This window comes from Erpetoichthys calabaricus, chromosome 7, assembly GCF_900747795.2.
Source record: "Erpetoichthys calabaricus chromosome 7, fErpCal1.3, whole genome shotgun sequence".
In the NCBI taxonomy this organism is placed as follows: Eukaryota; Metazoa; Chordata; class Cladistia; order Polypteriformes; family Polypteridae; genus Erpetoichthys; species Erpetoichthys calabaricus.
This window is the reverse complement of record NC_041400.2, coordinates 153,146,989-153,166,294: the sequence shown is the minus strand read 5'-3', so window position 1 is coordinate 153,166,294 and position 19,306 is coordinate 153,146,989. Positions and strand designations below refer to the sequence as shown.

Sequence of the window (19,306 nt, the reverse complement as noted above, 5' to 3'; positions counted from 1 at the left end):
AGATGCTGCAGATGTTCTATCAGACGGTTGTGGCGAACGCCCTCTTCTACACAGTGGTGTGCTGGGGAAGCAGCATAAAGAAGAGGGACGCCTCATGCCTGGACAAACTGGTGAGGAAGGTAGGCTCTGTTGTAGGCACGGAGCTGGACAGTTTGACATCCGTGGCAGAGCGACGGGCACTGAGCAAGCCCCTGTCAATAATTGAGAATCCACTGCATCCACTAAACAGTATCATCTCCAGACAGAGGAGCAGCTGCAGCGACAGACTGCTGTCTATGTCCTGCTCCACTGACAGACTGAGGAGATCATTCCTCCCCCACACTATGCAACTCTTCATTTCCACCCATTGTTATCACTCTTTAATTTAATATTGTTCTTTATCAGTATGCTGCTGCTGGAGTATGTGAATTTCCCCTTGGGATTAATAAAGTATCTATCTATCTATCTATCTATCTATTAAAACTGCTGCAATAACCCCAATACTGAAAAAACCTGGTGTCAATCGGACTAATTTCAGTCATTTTCATCCTATTTCTAATCTACCCTGCATTTCCAAAATTCTAGAAAAAATAGTGGCTTTTCAACTTCATTTTCATTTATCTCAAAATAATCTGTATGAACAGTTCCAGTCTGGTTTTCGTCCCCTCCACAGTACAGAAATGGCACTTATAAAAATTACTAATGACCTCCTTATGGCAGCTGATTCTGGTTTAATTACTATTCTCATCCTCCTTAATCTGAGTGCAGCCTTTGACACTACTGAGGAGATCGTTCCTCCCCCAAACTATGCGACTGTTTAATTCCATCCGGGGGGGTAAACGTTAACATTTAACATTATACATAGTTATTGTCTGTTTTTCACCTGCATTATTATCATTCTTTAATATTATTTATTGTATCAGTATGCTGCTGCTGAAGAATGTGAATTTCCCATTGGGATTAATAAAGTATCTATCTATCTATCTATCTATCTATCTATCTATCTATCTATCTATCTATCTATCTATCTATCTATCTATCTATCTATCTATCTATCTATCTATCTATCTATCTATCTATCTATCTATCTATCTATCTATCTATCTATCTATCTATCTATCTATCTATCTATCTATCTATCTATCTATCTATCTATCTATCTATCTATCTATCTATCTATCTATCTATCTATCTATCTATCTATCTATCTATCTATCTATCTATCTATCTATCTATCTATCTATCTATCTATCTATCTATCTATCTATCTATCTATCTATCTATCTATCTATCTATCTATCTATCTATCTATCTATCTATCTATCTATCTATCTATCTATCTCATATTTTTCAAACTACTCTTCTCAATAGATTATCTTCGATTGGCATTACCCACACTCCACTAGATTGGTTCAAATCCTACCTCACAGGACGCACTCAATTTGTTCAGCTTAAAACTTTCACATCCCAACCCACTGCTGTTACTTCAGGTGTGCCCCAGGGCTCTGTCCTGGGGCCCCTCCTTTTCATTATTTACCTCCTTCCCCTTGGTAATATATTTCATAAATATAACATTAGCTTCCACGGTTATGCTGATGACACCCAGCTCTGTCTCACTAGCAGACCTACTGCTTCCTTTTCACCCTTCTCACTTATTAATTGCATAGCAGAAATCAAATCCTGGTTTTTTTCAAATTTTCTTAAATAGTGACAAAACTGAGGTTCTCCTCATTGGTACAAAATCAACATTATCCAAAACTGATCATTTTTAATTTGCTATTGATAATTCCTCTGTCTCCTCTTCCCCATAGGTTGAGAGTCTGGGTGTCATCCTTGACAGTACTTTATCCTTTCAGTCCCTCATCAATAACATCTCCCAGTCTGCATATTTTCACTTGCGTAACATTAATATATTCGCCCCCTCCCTCACTCCCCACACCACTGCTATCCTTGTTCATAGCTTTGTCACTTCTCATCTGGATTATTGCAATTCCCTTTTCTTTGGTCTTTCTCGCAAATCTCGTTATAAGCTTCAACTGGTCCAGAATTCAGCTGCCCGCATCATTACTAGAACCCCTTCTATTCACCATATCACTCCCATTTTGCAGCAGCTTCATTGGTGTCCAGTTAAGTTCTGCATTCAATTCAAAATTGCTATCCACAACCTTGCCCCTCCATATCTGTCTGACCTCCTCCATGTTGCCATTCCCTCCCGTACCCTTAGATCCTCTTCTTCCATGCACTTGACTGTTCCCTTTGTCCATCTTACCACTATGAGGAGCAGAGCATTCCGTTGCTCTGCTCCCCAGCTCTGGAACTCACTACCATCTGAGCTTAGAAATATTGAATCATTTTCACTTTTCAAATCTAAACTTAAATCTCATTTGTTTAAGACTGCTTTTTCTCTTTGATTACAATCGCTCTGTCTGATTTTAATTTTTGTATTTTAGTTTTGTTTATAATTTGTGTTTTATCTATTGTTCGGTGTACTTGTGTGTTTAGAAAGACGCTTACAAATAAATATAATTTATTATTAATATATCCTAGAGCGTGGTTCCATTCAGTACTTTCTTCAGTTTTATGTTACTTTCCTCCCTGACTGAGGGAAAATGGGTGCTGGGGGTGTGTTTAGTGTCCTTTAATCATTTAATTGCACAACTGTCACCTGTATTCTAAAAATCAAGCTACTGGAATGCATCTATTTACATTTTATTGTGCCTTCCTTAAGTAAGAACAGTAAACATTTGTATTAATTTGTGAGTCTTGGTCATTAACATGGACAGAGCCAAAAATATTTTTTTTGTTGTATTTATTTTTTTTAAAACATTCTTTCTTTTTAATTTACAGCTGTGGATTTCTTTAATCAGATCAACATGCTTTATGGTACTATCACAGACTTTTGCACCGAAGAAAGTTGCCCTGTGATGTCAGCTGGTCCAAAGTACGTGTTTTAACATTTTAAATCTACTTGATAGTAAGGTGTTGTACCTCACAACATGTTCTATGTATCTTATTTTTGAGCTTCCATTGTATGTATTGTGTTTAACACCTTGTCTGCCTAGATAGATAGATAGATAGATAGATAGATAGATACTTCTTCTGGTCAGTGAACATTGTGCATGCGTGTACTCTCTCTCTCACGATTCACATAATTTGTAAAAGTTCCAAATTAATGTATTTGCACAAGTGTGTTTTTTTTTTTCTTGTCTGTACGTTTGCCGTCACCAGTCAAAATGGGCAGAGTTGATGTAGTCACACTTGTAAAATGTACTGGAGATTTTGCAGATGTAGTTTAAGGTTTGGAAGTAGCTGTGTAAAATCAAAGTGCTGAACATTGCAATATTTTCCTTTCCATATTGATTTTTGTTAAATATCAAATCACAAATTTGATGTATTGTCCATCTCTACTTAAGTTATTTGTTGATATTGATGTATTCATTTACTGTAATGTATATGTATATATATCATATGCATTCAACATTATATGTATAAGTGATCATTCACTGATCAAAAAAAAGTATCATCCTTTCAGACCATTATTGCATTTTAATGTATAGTGTATTCGTTTCCTTTAAAAAAAACGGACAAAGAACATCCGTATACCGAGTTGATATTTTTAGTTTTTTTATATCTATTTACAGGTGCATCTCAATGATTTAGAATATCATCGGTAAGTTAATTTATTTCAGTAATTCAATTTTAAAAAGTGAAACTCGTATAGATTAATTACACAGAGTGATATATTTCATGCATACTTTTCATTTTGCTGATTACGGCTTATAGCTAATGAAAACCCAAAATTCAGTATCTCAGAAAATTGGAATATTGTGAAAAAGTTCAATATTGTAGACTCATGGTGTCACACTCCACTCAGCTAATTAACCTAAAACACCTGCAAAGGTGTCCTGAGCCTTTAAATGGTCTCACAGTGTGGCTCAGTAGGACACACAATCATGGGGAAGACTGCTGACTTGACAGTTGTCCAGAAGACAGTCGCTGACACCCTTCACAAGGAGGGTAAGCCTTCAAAGGTCATTGCTGAAGAATCTGGCTGTTCACAGAGTGCTGAATCCAAGAATATTAATGGAAAGTTGAGTGGAAGGAAAAAATGTGGCAGAAAAAGGTGCACAAGCAACAGGGGTAACTGCATCCTTGAGAGGATTGTGAAGCACAGCCCATTCAAGATTTTGGGGGAGATTCACAAGGAGTGGACTGCGGCTAGAGTCAGTGCTTCAAGAGCCACCACACACAGGTATATCTGGGACATGGGCTACAACTATCGCATTCCTTGTGTCAAGTCAATCCTGAACCAGAGACAACATCAGAAGCGTCTTACCTGGGCTAAGGAGAAAAAGGGCTGGACTGTTGGTCAGTGGTCCAAAGTCCTCTTTTCAAATGAAAGTAAATTTTGCATTCCTTTTGGAAATCAAGGTCCCAGAGTCTGGAGGAACAGTGGAGAGGTACAGAATCCAAGTTGCTTGAGGTCCAGTGTGAAGTTTCCACAGTCAGTGATGATTTGGGGAGCCATGTCATCTGCTAGTGTTGGTCCACCGTATTTTATCAAGCCCAAAGTCAACGCAGCCATCTACTAGGAAATTTTAGAGCACTTCATGCTTCCTTCTGCTGGCAAGCTTTATGGAGATTCTGATTTCATTTTCTAGCAGGACATGGCACCTGCTCACACTGCCAAAAGTACCTATACCTGGTTTAATGACCATGGTATCACTGTGGTTGATTGGGCAGCAAAATCCCCTGACCTAAACCCCATAGAGAATCTATGGAGTATTGTCAAGAGGAAGATGAGAGACACCAGACCCAACAATGCAGACGAGCTGAAGGCCACTATCAAAGCATCCTGGGATTCCATAACACCCCAGCAGTGCCACAGGCTGATCGCCTCCATGCCACACTGCTTTGAGGCACTAATTCATGCAAAGGAGCCTCGACCAAGTATTAAATGTGTACATGGACATAATCTTCAGTAGGCCAAAATTTTTGTATTAAATATCATTTTTATTATTGGTCTTATGTAATATTCAAATTTTCCGAGATACTGAATTTTGAGTTTTCATTACCTGTAGGCCATAATCAGCACAATGAAAAGAAATAAACACTTGAAATATATCACTCTCTGTGTAATGAATCTATACGAGTTTCACTTTTTGAATTGAATTACTGAAATTAACTTTTCAATGATATTCTGATTTATTGATATGCACCTGCATATAAACTCCTGCATTAAGAATATATTTCAAAAAAAAAATTCAAGAGTAAATTCTTGACAAACAAGTTCATGAAAACTTTTAATGCACATGTTTGCTAGGCTCCTTTGAACTCTAAAGCAGGCAAGCTTTGAATTCTTGAATCAATAAATTCAGAAAGTGGTTTGTAATTAAATGTTTTAGCTACGTAGGAAGAGGTCAATATAGCCATCGTTGTTGTCATTCTCACTGGTTTAATGGCAAAGATCTGGGACTACCCAGGATAGCCAGTTCCACTCCAGGGGCCTCATGTATAACGCCGTGCGTAGAACTCACACTATAACATGGCGTAAGCACAAAAGCGGGATTGTGCGTACGCACAGAAAAATACAGATGCAGGAATCTGTGCGCACGCATACTTTTACGTTCTTCTGCTACATAAATCCCGATCGGCGTGAAAAGTAACGCACGTGCACGCGCCTTCTGTCCCGCCCCAACTCCTCCCAGAATTACGCCTCTTTCAATATGCAAATCAATATAAATAGCCTTCTGTGAAAAGACAATGGGAAAAGCACGGGGAAAATATACGAATTTCAGCGAATACCAAGTGGAGGAAAAGGAAAAACGTACTATTTGTTGGTTTAAGCAGTGGTATAATCAACAAAAGAAAGTTGATCGAGTGACAGAGTGTCGGAGAAACTCGAAGGCTCAACTTCACAAAGTCGCACAGTGCCCGAAATAAAAAAGAAATCACATATCAAAGTCGCCATGAAAAGGCGAGTCGTAGCCCACCGTCTGAGTGTCATATGAAAGCTTATCAGGGTACAGAAAAAAAAATAGGCACACAGTGGGAAAAAAGCACGAAATGTCAACTTTAATCTCGAAATTTCACGTAGTTTATTTTGCCATTAAAGTAGAACATCATAAACTTCATTTTAAAATCGTTTATTTTACTAGTTTCTCAAGTAGCACGTTAAATGCTTTGTTCTGTATTTGATCTTCTTTGTGCTCTATGTATATGAATCACTACGTGCTTCCGTTCTTTCTCTTTCTCCGACACAGAATCCATTTCATTCGTGATATTACAGCTCTCTGAATAATTAAAATACTGACATGTATACGTGATATCATTTTCATGATGATAGGAATGAAAGCATGTTATTAAACATGGGAACACGGTGGCGCAGTGATTGTTCATGTCTCACTCAAGAGGCTTGCTGCGCCATGTGCGACCTTCGATGAAATAATTTATTACAGAAGTACTGTCTCTTTCAAACGTACTAACCTCCAATTCCTGTCCTTACTTTTCTTTCTCCAAATGACCAATCGCCACACAATCAGCTCTGTAATAGACGTTAAGCCATTTGTAAGCTTAGAACGCCGATTCTTCAAAACTTTTAAGGAACATCGAAATATCTTCGTAGTACATGTTTAATTATTCTATCCGTCTATCTTTCCAGTGTCGCGTTAGCGCAAGAATACAACGCAATGCAGGAACAATCCCTGAGCTAGCTAGCGCTGCGGCACCGTGTCCTCACATGTTTAATTATTAACAATACAGATTATTTAAATGAAGTTAAAGTTTTATCTGTATAATATAATCAACATATTTTGCTGCATTTCATCTTAAAAATGAATGCCGTCATCATATGTAAATACGCACTTTATAAAGTGGCGCAGGTTGTGCAATATTATAACTGTAGTGCAAGTTTACAGTGAGGTGATTGTACTTATAAGTAAACAGTTATATAAGGAGCACTTGATGGACTGATTGAGTGCGTTTAGAGTTCTTGGGATGAAACCTTTTCTAAACCACGAAGTCCGTACTGGGAAGTCTCTATAAAGCGTTTTGCCATGGCTCAGGCAGCGTCTGCTTCATGCTGTATACCAATATTTCAGCTGCTGCTGTGATTCCCCACTCAGATACAGTGATATAAATACTCCGAGTAGTGCAGCGAGAGTAATATGGAAAAAGATGATCTGCTGTGGCAACCCTTAATGGGAGCAGCTGAAAGAAGAAGAAGATGCAGTGAGAGTTACAACGCTAAAGCAGTTATGGTATTTGGAATACTATGGCTATTCCCTGGACCATTATATTGCTGCAGGTTAATTACAATCAGTTGCATTACACTAATACACAATATACAGTTAGTTTCAGTGTATTTATAAAGCAGCGTCAGGAATGTGGATCTAAGAAAGAAAGGTGATCACACAGGAACAGTAGCACTGCTTTGACGCTGGGTGCTGCCAGTCTGCAAAACCGAGCGGAGAAATTGCGTACGCCAAGGTATGAGTTACCGTGGAAATGTGCGTGGCTTTACGCCAAGTTTAGGTTTTATACATCGCGATTTGAGCGTGGAAAGGTTCGTACGCAACATTTCTGTGCGTACGCACCGTTTATACATGAGGCCCCAGATCTTTTGCCTCCACTGTCCATGTTACTGGGCATCTTTTGGGCTAAGACCCAGTCAATACGTGTAAAAATAGTGGCAGGTTAGCCAGAAATTAAAAATGTGTCAGAATAAAAAGCAAAGTAATTCTTTCATGTAGGGAAGTATAAACTTCACGTTCAAGTTAATTATCATGTGAACACAGTAGAATGAAATTCTTACTTTAATGTCTCTTCAGAAAAGTAACAAAAATGCAGTACCTGCAAAAGATAACCCACATTTGGGCAGGTTCTGTAAAGCATGACATGCTTAGAACTCATACATTCAGTACATGCAGTTGAAAACTGCTCTAATGAAGGTAACACTTGGAAAACAACCCTTCATAAAAACTGGAATCCCTGGTTAGGACAAAATGACTTGATCAAAGAGGTAGTGTGTTGACATTTTATCATAGCTTTCTTAGCTTGTTACTTACAATAACAAAAGATTTTTTTCGTTGTGAAGTAGCATCAATTTTGAGTGCATCAATAATATAGTGTGTATATTGTGTATTTCCTTCTCATTATCTTCCTTTATTAAATTGGTGATAAAAACTAACCATTAGAAAATATGAATAAACTTAATCTGGAAGTGATGAGTTTTTGGGTCTTTAAATTGTTTGTTTTAACATTTGTAGAATCAGTCCCCCTTTTGAAATTTATTCATTGCCTAAATTGCACTTTTGTGATACTGATTGCTTTATTTTTTTACCTGAAAAACTTACAAACAGACATAGGTTTGTTGGCATTTTAGGGTTATTTGGAGGTAGGCCATATCTGAAGTGCAGCTAGCATAGAATTAAAGGTGGTACAAGAAACATGAAAGGTTGGTGCATTATGGGGACCCTTGCAAAATTCATGGCAGCAGCAAATCGGGAAACATTCAGGAAAGCTCGGAACTAATCCAGAGATTGCAGTGTATCAAACGCGATGAAGTAATGAGAGTTGAATGTATTTTAAGTTAATTAAGACAGAACGTAATAGAAACATTTCTTATGTATACTGTAGATACCAGTTTTAAACTTAAAAACAAATCTTGAGTAGAAATACAGGGAGAGAGAAGTGTGTTAAGGTAAATTTCATTCAAATGTTGTATTTTGTTCACATTGCACACACAACTATAGATACAAGGAACATGTTACCTAGGACTGATGTCAACACAACTGACAGCACAATTATATGTATTTTTAATGAAATGTTAAAATGGATGGATAGATGGATTTTTAATGGTTTGCATCGTAACACATTCTAACTGCAACTTTTTAATCCTTAGTTGTATAGTAGCTATGCAACGTGAATATACGTATAGTTGTGAATTTGGGTGAAAGGCATTGTGTAACATACCATCCAAATTCTTTTTTTTTTTTTTTCTACTCCTGTTTTCTGTATATTGTTGTGAGACGGCATTCATCTGCAGCCCTGACATGCCACTTGGCTCTCCTATCCCACTCTTTCTGACATATCAGAAGTCAAGTTTGAGAGACTTTATAATTAGATAAGAACCGTTCCAACCAGCTGAAAGACCAGACCTCTGACAAGATCATGTAATAGCTGATCCTAGAAGAATGTTTCCTGTTAATTCTTTAGACCGGAATTAAAAATATAGGTTCACACATTTTGTACCTTTTTTCTGTAGGAGAGAAAAAGGTCAAACAAAGAGAACTTGGATTTATTTTTGTGGTGTTTGTTACTGCCTTGTGTTTTATATATGCTTGCCTGTATCCATCATCTGCTGTTATTATGTTATGAATATGTTTATGTGTGAGCCACAAATAAAATGTAAAAGTTGATTTATGTAGACCTTTTACCAATTTATGAATTTTATTCATAACGAAGCTTTTAACCATTTAAGTGACATCAATGAAATTCTTCTAGAGGATTAATGAAAGCAGAAAGCACATTTTTTTCCCTCCGCCTCTCCTTTTCATAGAGTACGTTTTGTAAATTTCTTACTAACTTTAATGGAAAATAAGGGTTAGAGGTTAACCTGGGAAGGTCTGTAAGGCTTGCCATTAACAGAATAAAGTCTAATATAGATTCACAAGTACAGCACACAACATCTTATCGGAGGTCAAAATCTCAAATAGTGAGAGCACTCAAACTCTGAAAAAAAAAATGGAAAAACTCCGGCCCCAGACATATGCGGCAATACATTCAGACCATCACAGAATACAACCTCAACAACAAGTAATGTCTCCCTTCCTGATGAGCTGAACAACTTTTATGCTCATTTTGATCAGGACAAAAAAAAAAAAAAGCCTACCCGTCTCCTCGGATTCTGTTGAATTTTTATCGCTGCACTGTTGAGAGCATATTAGCTTACTGAATTACAGTGTGGTATGGCAACTGTTACATAGCTGGCAGAAAGGCCCTGCAACAGGTGCTGAAAACTGCCCAGCATATCATCGGCATCCTGCTGCCAATTATTGCTGACCTGCAGCATACACGTTTCCTGTGATGTTCTCACGGCATATTCAAGGATGCTTCTCACGCCAGCCATGGATTGCTTACCCTCCTCCCATCTGGGAGGTGTTACAGGAGCCTTCAGCCCTGCATCAGCAGGCACAGGAACAGTTTCTTTTATAACTAGGGGGCTTTGCTCGCCAGCCCCCGTGTTTGGTTTTCCGGATACTCACTTCTAAGATTTTTTTTTTCTTTGAATTGTTGCTATTTCATTAGTTTCACTTTTATTTCAGAACTTCTGTAAAAACAATATTTGTAATCTTGCCAGTCCCAATATGCTGAATCTTTTTAATGAGGTCAGGACAGGTTTCTCTGTTTGGAATTTCAGCACAGACAAAACGATCTATATCATCAGCAGTTAATAATTTTTTTTTTTTTTACAAAGTAAAAAAGTAAGTAGAGTTCTGCATTGGACTCCTGTCTGTAAAGTCGTTCTATTTTCCTCTCACAGTTACAAAGGTACATGGGGTTACCAAGGTGATACCCCAGCTTTTGGCTAGGTTTTTGTACAAGGGCTAGACAGAAGGTTTTTGACTCCTGGTGTAAATTTAGCTTTTTAAATAAGCAGACAGATAAATATATATATACACTAACAAAGTAACCAATAAATGCATGTGCGGTAAACTCTTTTTGAAATTCTCAAGATTCTTTATTTGTCACATGCATAGTTATACAGGACAACACGCAGTGAAATGCATCCTGATCTGCTTATCAAAAACTGTGCAAAGTTAGAAGAATATCAGTTAGAATAACAAAAAGTCATAGATTGAAAGATAACAGTATAGTAGAACATAATAAATAAGTATAATTATGTGAATAAAGTAGAATTAAGTGTTAAGGTGCAATAGTGTAGTAATTATTGTGCAAAACCAAAGTTAGACTGGTACATAGTTAAATGTGGCTGTTTGTTTTTTTGCGCTACTGCGATCTTTACTTTCTTTTTTTATATTTTCTAATTTTCCTACTTTCATATCCTTTAACTTTCTCCACATGTGTATAGCGCCATTTTTTGTTTTTTTGAGCCTTTCTAATTTCACTGGTTTCATAGTCTCTAACCTGCTCTGCATGTGTTTAGTGTCAACGTTTGTAAACGTCTTTATGAAGTTCTAGTTTGTCATTTTACTCCTTGTCTTTTAATTCTGAGCCGTACAGTACAATACATAGAACAGAATAAATCCTCAATACAATATAAAAATAAAAATTCTAGAAGTACAGAGTAGAATTTCAGATTAGATGATATCACATAATATGATTTGGTTATGTTTTAAGTCCTGGAGACCTCATTCATCAAGCTGCCTCCCCCATTTTGCCATTCCACATCTGAAATAGCACTAATCCGATGAAAGGACCCCTCATTCCCACATTCCCATTCATCAGGGATGACTTTACCTTAGGCAGGCAATCTACAATTTAAAGAGACTGTTATTTTCTTGTGAATTGTTACATATGCATTATTTTCACTTTTACTTTAAAAACTTTTGTTAAAAACAATACTTGTCCTTTATTTTTGGCCATGTGCCTGGTTGCATCTCTTTCTTCCCAGACGTTTAATACTGCTCGTGTTGTGAAGGGTGTTGCGGCTGAACGTACACTAAGGATACGCCTTTGGATCATTTGCTGTCTTTTTGCTGCTTGCTAGCTGCCTCTTCTGCCTGTCGCATGTCGTTGTTTTAAGAGCTCCGAGCACATGATGCTTGCCTGCCAAAAGCAATCCAACAACTGCTAGATTAGAGGTTTGTTGACTTGTTTTAAATGATGGCTCACTGCCTGGTCTTGCGTGACATTGTTAAAGCAATACCTGTCTTTTATTACTGGCCCCGGGCATGTTTGAATTCTTTCTTGCAGGATGTATAACACTGGTCACGTTCGGAAGGGGGGTTTATAGTTGCTGTCGTGCTGCCCTTCGATCGCTTTAAAGCCTGTACAGCCGCTCTCCTTCTTGGCGCCAAGTCTCATGTTTATGGTCCCCGCGAGACGCACCGTGGCAAGTCTCCTTGGTCTCGCGGGTCTTTTAAATGTCTTTCGAGATTATCACGTATCGTAGCCTTGCATTTGCTTTCCATCCCAGGATTTCCTTTTATATATAGAGAGATACCATCACCATTCTGAACTCTCAACCCTTACCTCTCAATAGCTAACCTTTCTAAATATAACTAACTTCTGAATGTACTCTCTGCATATTTCACCTGTTTTACATATATTTATTCTTTACATAAAATATTTCATATTTATATTTATTCTTATCTATTTGTACGTACTGATCATTATTCATATCTATATACTCTTCCTTGCATATTCCACTACCTGTAAATTCAAATATTATACACATATATATTCTCATTTGTGTGCTTCCTTATTGCACCTTACTGTCTATTACACTTTAATGTACTATTTGCACCCACTGTCTGTTGCATCTTACTCTACTATTTGCACTTTCTGGTTAGATGTTAAACTGTAATTTGCTGTCACTATACAATATCAATAAAGTTAAAATCTAATCTAAAAAAGCATGAGTGTCATTTCCAGAATATTGACAGAATTGGTGGAACAGTTATATGTCTGGTAACATTACTTCTGCGTGTGTACAAGAAGCCGTGTGCTGGAGTCACTTTTGTCGGTTACAGCTCACCACTTCAACATCTGAAGTAGTTGATGCAGAAAAGGCACAGCTGGCTACTGAACTAAGGTGGCTTTGTCGATTAAAAACCTAAGAAATTTACACTTTGTTCTTGCCCGTCATTATTATGAGTGTATTACTACCTTTATCCAGAGAATAAAGAAATGTTTATATTGGAGCCAAATGTTGAAATTGGAATTTAATCTACCAAGTTTTTGTTTGTTGTTTTTGCTATCTGACATGAATTTTGTTTGTGTCCGAAGGTTGGCAAAAGTTGCTTTTTCATAATGTGCAATATATGTTTTTTTGCAGATATGAGTACCACTGGGCTGATGGGACTAATATTAAAAAGCCTATAAAATGTTCAGCTCCAAAATACATTGATTATCTGATGACCTGGGTACAAGACCAACTAGATGATGAAACCCTCTTTCCTTCAAAAATAGGTATGATTAAGGCTATGGTGGGAAGGTAATGAGTCTTGAAATAATGTACTTGGGCCAAATATCTCTTTGGGCTGTAGCATTAATTATGTTTATCTTAAGCTGCCTGCATGGAATAGATATTAAATGATGCATGAAAATTGTTTGAAATGTAAATTAAGACACCTTTATATATCCTCAACACAAAGATTGGCATAATATAATATCCAAATTCAGGTCTACTGTATATTTTTGACATAGCATGGTAGTGACAAACACATATTTTCTCTAACTCTTGATTTGTTAATCATGTAATTTGAGTTATTTGAGTAATTTTGGTATTCGATCCCAATATCAGTGAAATTTTTTAATAGCTGATACCTTTCGATGCCATGGCAAAAACAGAATTTCCATTAAGTGTCTTTTAAAGAACCTCCAGTATTGAAGTGAACAATATTGTGCCTTTTTCTGTAATCTAATATAAAATATACTAACTGTAACCACTTTAAAATACTGGTATATCCATCAAGTAATTGCACAACTATTTGACTAAACTAGTACTGGCATTCCTACATATCAAAATACAATGCAGGGCTTAAATTTTAATGTAATAATAATACATTTTATTTATACATGGCACCTTTCTAAGCACTCAAGGACACCGAACAAACAATAAATAAAAAAGCACATTATAAACAAAACTTAAAACATCAGAAAATACAGAAAATATAAAAATTAAAACCAAACAAAGCCAATGGGCTCCTCCCATTGTAACAACAAATGGGTGGTTTATAATATTGGAGGATTTATAAAGGGTTTATAAAAAATGGTATTATGAACTACGTGAATTATATTAGCATGTACACATTGTAAACTTTTTCTCTGACATTTATGTCCAGTAACTGAAAAACACTGCTTAAAATCCAGTCAAAAAATAAATGAAAAAATAAACATTATATCCATACTGTTGAATTAGTGAATTCCAAGGTAATTTCATATATTTATATTTAAACTCTTTTAAAGCTGTTTTTGTAACTACATTGTTTTAAAGTTTTTAAAGGTTTTGTCAGGGAATCACTCTGTTAGATTTGTAACATCTTCTATTGTATGATGCATGTTTCCATCATTAGCTGGTTAAAAAAATGTTACTGAAGAGTATTATTTAACAACTGATTCAAATTGATTAAAATCTCAAATGTCACAAACTCATGGTGCATGATTTTTTTTCCCAAATCTGTCCCTCCTTTATTTTATTTATTTATTTATTTTACATTTGCTCCAACTTTAAAGCCTGATGTGCAAAATCAAACTTTGTCGTGTTATTTTATTCTGTTATATCATAACTACTCTGTTAAACAATCTTTGTTTTGCTGTTTCCAAGTTTTCTTATGCTTGGATACAAATTCAGAATTAGAAAATGTAATTGAGACGTAGTTAACTGTACTCAATAAATTTATATTTGTTAGACAGCATTACTGTGTACATTATTCAAAATAACATTTAATATTAATATCTGATGTGCTTTCACTTGAGAGTTATACTAATGAATGATAATGCCTTCAAAAACCAAATGAATGTTACAAATTAAATGTTTGCAGATTTGTATTTAGCAATGAAGTATGCTATTTCGCTTGTCTTGTTATCTGCGTGTTATGGCGATTGTGTTTCTGTTAACACGGTATGTGTTGCGTTAATAAGGAGATGTGCCTTGTGCTTTGAAGCATTGAAATGCTATGTAAATTTTATTTTGGTATTGACAAATGGAGCAGCTCATGTCAACTCCGATGTAGATAAGTAATATAGCTACTTCGTTTTAATCTTGGCTCATTGTGTACTTGTTACAACTATTGTTAGTGCAGCCAGTCAGTCCCCTTCCACTCCACACTCCTATATGCATAAATGTGGAATACCCAAACCACTACCATGTACAGTATTGCATATGCAAGTTAGAAAATGGATGGATGTGCACATTACGATCGGAAGAAGAATGTGTCGCCTTCATTTATCAGGGCTGAGTAGGACATGGTATTGAAAAGCAATTAATCTTGTCTTTTCACCCCCTGCCCCAAATGCGAGTGTGTACAAATTCTGACTTCTCCTTCTGACTTCTTTCCAGAATGAGTTACGAGTGGCAATAACAAGAGCCTGTGTCTATTTTGCCTCTTTTGTTTCCCCCCTTTATAACGAGTACTGCAGTTGCTCATTGAAATACTCCTCTTTGAACTCAAAGCATTTCCAAATATGAATTCTGCTGTTTTTCTTTTTGACAGTTGTTGATATGGTTCTGTATCATCAACACTGTGATTCATTTTCATATGTAGTTTTTACTATTTCCTTGCATATTATTGTACTTTCTGAAGTACATTGACTACTTGCTGTACCAACGGTACGTGCGGTACGATTTTCTCAGTACTACTGATATTGTATAAAAACTAGCACCATTGTGTGAGAGAGAGATATTTGGTCTTTTCTTACATGGACTGTTAACAGAAATGTTAGTTTATCCAATATCTCTCTTAGATCTGGAGTGAATCCAATATGTCTTCATAAAACTCACAATAACATGAATATGTGTGTATGTGTGTTTGTGTGTTAAATTACAATGTAACTCAGTTACACATACAATACTAAATCTTATTTGACTAGATTAGACACTCCCTACCCTGCCCGACAAATTTTCATTTCATGTTTGCAGTGTCATTAGTCTGTTGTAAATAATTAGTAAAGACTCTAAACTGATCATTGTGTATCAGAATAGTAGCTTTCATGCCTCCTGAAATAGTTATAGCTTAAATGATGATTTCAGTTAGCATTTTTTAGTGTTTTTAAAGTTAGATTCTTAAATTAAGTACTTCATATTCCACTGGTTAAAGTGTTACTGCACAATGCTCTATTTAGCATCACTGTTCTTATATGTTAAATGTGTATGATGCTGCAGTATTTTTTTCCTTCTATTTGATGTAATATAGCTTTTATGCTGTAAATTGAAGGTAGCATTTGAACTGTTCAGTGTTAAGCTATTAATATTTTTCACATTTTTTATCATGTTTTGTAGGAGTGCCTTTCCCAAAAAACTTTATGTCTGTGGCAAAGACTATATTAAAACGACTATTTCGAGTGTATGCTCACATTTATCACCAACATTTTGATGCAGTAATACAGTTGCAGGAAGAAGCTCATCTAAATACTTCATTCAAGCACTTTATCTTCTTTGTTCAGGTACCAAGAAAACACATAATGTTTCTTATTTTAGGTATAACTTTGCATTTTCCTAACCATGCAGGTGTTTTAAGTTATCAGGAAGGGGATTCTATGTGAATGAACTAGAGGAAAATGTGCAAAGATGAGAATATTCTATTAACTTTTTACTCTTTGATATATGACCCTTAAATCGCCAAATGATATACTCCTGTTTCAAAACTTTGTTACATATAATTTCATGTGCATTTTGGCTCACAGAAACATAAATCTGGTTAGCTCTGGCCTCTCATTAGTTTATGTTGTCAAATGGCCCTGACATCTGCAGTATGCTGTAAAATGCATATAACCTGTTTTGAGATTTTTTTTTTTTTTTTGTAAATGTTTTTGACAAGAATATCAAAGCAATGAAATGAACAGAGACTGTTTCTTTAGTTTACTCCCATATATGTCGTCACATGCTCTTTTGTTCAGGAAATTTTTCATTTTTCTGTCTGTGTGAACCTGTTTAGAACTGCCAGATATAATATCCATTTCTGTAGGATATGAGAGAAAATGAGAATGCCTTCTGCTTCACACAACTTTTTTCAGTGAGCAAAACTGGAAGGCAGTTTTTAAGGCTGCAGTAGAGGTTGTTTCAATGATTTGCTAAGTGGCATAATTGGTTAGATTGGGGATTGAACTGGAAATTTTGTAATGTAAAGTCAAGTGCCTAGTCACTATGTAAAATTAACTACCAATTGTATATAAATGTGTATTCACATTTAATTTAGTCACACTGCCATCATTAGCGATTTCAAGCTCTGCTTGGATATTCCACAATTCAGAGCTGTAGTGCCCTGTGAAAGTATTTAGACCTTTACCTTTTCTTTGACTTTATTGAATAGCAAATCATACACTGACAGTTTTCATCATTTTTTAATGAGAACTTTTATGTTGATTTTATTAAACATTCACTGTATATGGAATGGAAATAGTAAGAAAATCATTAATCAATAAAAGCTCTTTTTCTCGTTTTAAATTATATGAAGTATTATGGAAATTCTGAATCAATATTACAGTACACTGAAAACTATATAAAGCACATCTACTGAAAGAATGCAATTCCCCGAGGCACCATTCTGTTTGCAGTAGTTGTGAGGTCTCACTTCCGCAGTGACAAGACTTGTGTCAGCATAGAAGGGTAGCTGCGTGGCATAAAATATGGGTACCAAGATTTCTTCTGGTGTGCTGCTTTCTCTAGGGCAGGGGTGGGCAAAGTCATTCCTGGAGGGCCGCAGTGGCCGCGGGTTTTTGTTCCGACCCAGTTGCTTAATTAGAAAACAATCCTTGCCAATAATTACATTTCATTGCTTGTTAGTGCTTTAACTCTGCAATGTCAAGTCATTCTCATATCTTAGATTTTTTTTTCCATTCTAAGGATATCATCCAAATACTTTGAAGTGTAAAACGGATGGGTAATTCTCAGTCCTTCACTTTTTTCTCTTCTTTCCTTCCAAGTATTTAATTAAACCAAATAGTGCACAATAAATACACACAGGTGTAAAGGGTAACAAACAAAATGGATAACTGCTGGTTTCTTTTGTCATTTGTATCTTATTGCTAATAAGGAGCAATAAAAAAACGAGAATGCAGCTGTTTAAGACTTAAATAAGCAATAAGGGTTCAAAATCTTAATGAGGGAGGTAACTAAAATGAAGCAGAAGTGTTTCTAGAGCAATAAGTGCTTTTTCTTAAGCAATTGGGTTGGAACAAAAACCTGTAGCCACTGCGGCCCTCCAGGAATGACTTTGCCCACCCCTGCTCTAGGGAAATTGGGATTGGAATTTCATTATGATAGCACTGTTTTATCTGTTTCAGTTAATGTTTTGCCAATGTGAATTATAAATACAGTGGGGCAAAAAAGTATTTAGTCAGCCACCAATTGTGCAAGTTCTCCCACTTAAAAAAATGAGAGAGGCCTGTAATTTTCATCATAGGTATACCTCAACTATGAGAGACAAAATGAGAAAAAAAATCCAGAAAACCACATTGTCTGATTTTTAAAGAATTTATTTGCAAATTATGGTGGAAAATAAGTATTTGGTTACCTACAAACAAAAAAGATTTCTGGCACTCACAGACCTGTAACTTCTTCTGTAAGAGACTCCTCTGTCCTCCACTCGTTACCTGTATTAATGGCACCTGTTTGAACTCGTTATCAATATAAAAGACACCTGTCCACAACCTCAAACAGTCACACTCCAAACTCCACTATGGACAAGACCAAAGAGCTGTCAAAGGACACCAGAAACAAAATTGTAGACCTGCACCAGGCTGGGAAGACTGAATCTGCAATAGGTAAGCAGCTTGGTGTGAAGAAATCAACAGTGGGAGCAATTATTAGAAAATGGAAGACATACAAGACCACTGATAATCTCCGTCGATCTGGGGCTCCACGCAAGATCTCACCCCGTGGGGTCAAAATGATCACAAGAACGGTGAGCAAAAATCCCAGAACCACATGGGGGGACCTAGTGAATGACCTGCAGAGAGCTGGGACCAAAGTAACAAAGGCTACCATTAGTAACACACTACGCCATCAGGGACTCAAATCCTGCAGTGCCAGACGTGTCCCCCTGCTTAAGCCAGTACATGTGCAGGCCCGTCTGAAGTTTGCTAGAGAGCATTTGGATGATCCAGAAGAGGATTGGGAGAATGTCATATGGTCAGATGAAAAAAACTCTACTCGTTGTGTTTGGAGGAGAAAGAATGCTGAGTTGCTTTCAAAGAACATCATACCTACTGTAAAGCATGGGGGTGGAAACATCATTCTTTGGGGCTGTTTTTCTGCAAAGGGACCAGAACGACTGATCCATGTAAAGGAAAGAATGAATGGGGCCATGTATCGTCAGATTTTGAGTGAAAACCTCCTTCCATCCGCAAGGGCATTGAAGATGAAACGTGGCTGGGTCTTTCAGCATGACAGTGATCCCAAACGCACTGCCCGGGTAACGAA

The 19,306-nt window shown here is 36.5% G+C and overlaps 1 protein-coding gene across 1 annotated transcript in view; it reads left to right on the top strand.

Annotated features, from left to right (window-relative positions):
• Positions 1-19,306, top strand: part of mob1ba (MOB kinase activator 1Ba) — a 47,874-nt gene that overhangs the window by 25,267 nt on the left and 3,301 nt on the right. The window contains exons 3-5 of the mRNA XM_028805569.2: positions 2,827-2,920; positions 13,001-13,134; positions 16,166-16,329. Of these exons, the coding sequence (XP_028661402.1) occupies positions 2,827-2,920; positions 13,001-13,134; positions 16,166-16,329 (392 nt within the window). The remainder of the gene's footprint in view (positions 1-2,826; positions 2,921-13,000; positions 13,135-16,165; positions 16,330-19,306) is intronic.